This window comes from Durio zibethinus, chromosome 15 (genome assembly GCF_047325235.1).
Source record: "Durio zibethinus cultivar Kanyao isolate XHJ-2024 chromosome 15, ASM4732523v1, whole genome shotgun sequence".
NCBI classification, from domain to species: domain Eukaryota; kingdom Viridiplantae; phylum Streptophyta; class Magnoliopsida; order Malvales; family Malvaceae; genus Durio; species Durio zibethinus.
The window spans coordinates 4,605,613-4,609,583 of record NC_143176.1 but is presented as its reverse complement, the minus strand read 5'-3'; the positions used below and the strand labels follow the sequence as shown (position 1 = coordinate 4,609,583).

Below are 3,971 nucleotides of genomic sequence, written 5' to 3'. Positions count from 1 at the left end.
TTGAGGTTGAGAGAGGATCGAAACGAACAATAACTCATAAAAGTATAAATCGTGATAATTAAGTTGATTTGAAAAGTTGAAGGAGTTCATACCTGGAGTTTGGAGTCGCACTAACTTAAAGTTGAGTCTCGACCATGACAAAAATATAAAAAAAAAGGGTTCCATTTCCTTGATGATTGGTAAATTTTTTTTCCTTTTTCTTTAGAAAATGAAATTATCTCAATAATCACAAGATGCACATTTCAAAGCTAAACAGTCCTTTGCTTTATTTGCCCTTTAAATCATCCAAATTCTATACCCAAAATGCAAAATGAGAAATATACTTCAGGTTCTTGGGCTACTGGCCCAGCCCAAACTTGTTTTGACATGGTTGCTGGCTAACCCAACCATAAACAGATAATCATAATAATTAAGTTTTAATTGCTTGCTCGTCTGAGATAGGCAAGAAAAAGTTATAACAATTACTAGTTTAGATTTTGAAGCTTTAATTTCTATATGCAAATTAAGGTTTACATGTTTAACTGATTTCATCTTAATTGAAAATATTAACACTTTAAACTGAAGTTAAGAGCATTTAGTGATGTTAATCTTATTAATATCTAATGAAAAATTTGATTTTTTATCCGAATGAAAATGAAAATGGATATTATATTATGGTTATATGGATGAAGATTGGTATAATTTTAATTTTTTATTGAGTATGAGGATAAGAACGGATAATATAGTATCTGTCTTATGCCCATATCTATATATATTTATATATATTTAGTAAATAAATTTTTTATTAAATAATATAAATTATTATTTTAGATTAATTAAAATTAATATATTTTATGAAAAAATATATGTTAATAAAAAATTACTTAAATATATAAGATAAAAATAAAAAAAAAATTAGTTTTTATTTTTATTTTTAAAGTTATGAGTATAGGGATTATCCATATCTATTAAATATCCATGGAGATATGATGGATATAAATTTAAAATATCCGTTGGATATGGATATGAGAATAGATATAATATAAAAATTTCAAGATGAGGATGGAGAATGCTCTACCTTATTCATTGACATCTCTAAGAACATTTGATTTATAAAATTATTTTAAAAATATGATATTCAATAAATTTTAAATTTAAATTTTAATATTTGTTATCTTCTTTCGTATTTTCAAATCATGTGTCTTTGTAAAAAAATATACTAACACTTTCCGTTATGATTCTTAACCAAAATTTTCATTGAACAACCCTACAAGGAGATAAGAAAGAAAGTTTCTCATGAAATTTGGCATTATATACACAAATGTTGTAGGGGTATTAGCTTAATTAGGACCCCAACAGCTTAAATAGATAACTCTTCGGATTGCTTCAATTTCTATTCTCTCAATTTCTTTGACAAAGCAGAAGAAGGAAGGGGTAGACAGCATTTTAGCCTGAGAATGTCGTCTGATGTTAGCCTTGGCATGTTGTTGAACTGATCTCAGCACATAATTCCACCTGCAGAGCCCTTAGATCTTTCAATGCCTTCATGACTCCAATGCTTGTTGCCACCATCCGAGTCAATTTACTTGTGGAGCTAGCTCACATTTCTTGTCTCACTGACTTGGGGTTTGCTGAACTGAAAACTAGAGAGAATTTTGATGAGTTTGATTTGTGATTTTGTTTGAGAATTTGTAGGTTTTGGGGTCACAAAAGGAGTAGTTTTCTTATCTAGTGAAACTACTAGAGATAGTAGTATAAACCGAGTTTAATCAAGTTAGTTCATGCAATAAATTTTAAAAGATAACATTGAGTCCATTTAGATTCAAATCCCAACACTTATAATCTGCATTTGCACCTGGACAGTGAGGTAGTTTCATGGAAGCACCAGATTTCAGAGCTTTGGAAAAACTATTTAACTCACCTTTTGAACGTTGTTTTTGTTGTTCAAGCAATGTAATTAGTGCAAAACTGGCAATACATTCGTGAACAAAAGTACAAAGGGCCTCAATTAGGGCCCCAACAGCTCAAATACATGACTGTTCTAAGTGATTCCTCTGATTTCTTCAACTTCTCAGCATCTCTCATCAGCTTCTTTGACAAAGCAGAAGAAGAGGGAACAGAAATTTTATTAGCTTGAAAAGATGATCTGATATTGTTATTGGCATTCTGTTGGATTGACCTCAAAGCATAATTCCATTTACAAATTCCTTGATCTTTCAACGCCTCAACAGCTCCAATTCTAGCTTCTGCTACCCAAGCTCTTGTTGAAGAACTCATGTTTTTCTTTTCTATGCTTTTGGGAGGTAATTGAAATGAAAGGCGAAATGGGATGTTTTGGAAAATTCAAAGACTGGTTTTCTGGCTGTAGTTGATTTGTTGAAGCAAATGGAGTGGGTGGATAAGAGTTTCTTATATAGAGGAAAGTGTTAGGGGAGAAACCAGAGATAGTATTTGCCAAAACCAAAGGAAAAAAAGCCAATGGTTTGAAGTTGCATAGTTGTTAGAAATTTTCAAAATAAAATATGAGAAATAATTTTATAATGAAAAAAAAAAGATAGATAGTTAAATTTGTTCAAAATAAATAGATAAATTTATTCAATACGAATAGTTTTAACTATTCAAAAATAGATCGTTTTTTTTTATTTAAAATAAACGGTTATGTGTGTAAGAAATAACATTTATCTGTTTATAAAAAAAACTTTTATGATTTTCTAAAAAGATATATAAATAATTTTTGAAATTCTTTTTCTTTTTTTAAATTTCATATTTCTTTTATAAAAATTTTGCTGCAAAAAATTTTTATAAAAATTCAATGATTTTGTGATATGTTAGCGATTATTGAGTGTATTGATTTTGTCAATGCAAAATGTAATCGGTCACTGAACTTCATTATATCTTCAATGTTTATTACCTACAATCATTTTGTTTGAATGCTTGCTAAGTAAATAATATAATATGATAAATAAAACTTTAAAGAAAGTGGTATCGTTATATATTTTGAAGTTTTTTCTTAAAATTATATATTTATCAGAAGTAATAATTTTAATTTTTTAATGTTGCTCTAACAATAGTTAGGTTAGTAGTACTATAATTATAATAACAAAAGAATTGGTTTAAGAAGTGGCATCTCATAAATTTGTAATTCAGATTTCAACACCTATAATTTTTTTTTTTTTTTAATTTTCAAGTTGTGAATAGGGAAAGAATGGTGCTAAATAAAGAATGGACGAAATAGGGATGAAGGTGTGGGGGAAGGAATTGGTATGGACAAAATCCCCAAAGATAAGATTTTGGCATGCTTTCTAGTTCCTTTGCATATGGGGGCTGAACCTGAGCCCTTCACATCCAATGTTATTTAAGTGGATGAACTGAAAATGGATCCTCTCTCCACTACTTTCTGTGTGGACTCTCAGAAAAATCTAAAACCAAAATTTAGCAAAAATTGGCAACCGAAACCTCTTGCCGAGAAATCTGTCCAAATCCAAGTACAATTTCGGCAATAATTATACTTCAGATAAAGGAAGAGAGAGATCAGAACGAATATCATGAAATTTCTTCCTAAATGGTTTTCCGCAAGGATTGAATCCACCAGAGAAACTAGGCAAATTGAGGAGGACGATAGATCCAATGCTATATAAGAAAGAAACTGTAGCTGAGCTATATATGTTCCTGTATTTGACATGAAGACATTCTCATAATAACTGACAAACCAAGACTTGGAAAAATGAATAACATCACCTAGAGCTCAATAATCTTACCCAAGAAATAAAACAAAATGAAAATAATCCATTTGGAAGGATACAGACATAAAAGTTAAATGCTCAATAGCCAGGCAATCAACGCACCAAAACAAAGCAGCAGAAAAACATTAAGTGAAAGGAACCTTATAGACAGCTTAAAACAAAAGATCCTGTAATACAATATTTTGTTAGTAGGAAAGAATACATATGGAGATATCTCCAGTCCAATGCCTTTTCGTTTAATCTTTCTTC

At 29.7% G+C, this 3,971-nt stretch overlaps 1 protein-coding gene across 1 annotated transcript; it reads right to left on the bottom strand.

Annotated features, from left to right (window-relative positions):
- Positions 1 to 1,284: 1,284 nt before the first annotated feature.
- Positions 1,285 to 2,360, bottom strand: LOC111302297 (uncharacterized). Its single transcript, XM_089744273.1, has one exon. The coding sequence runs from the start codon at positions 2,254 to 2,256 to the stop codon at positions 1,984 to 1,986; it is 273 nt and encodes a 90-aa protein (XP_089600399.1). The 5' UTR covers positions 2,257 to 2,360; the 3' UTR covers positions 1,285 to 1,983.
- Between the last annotated feature and the right edge of the window lie 1,611 nt (positions 2,361 to 3,971).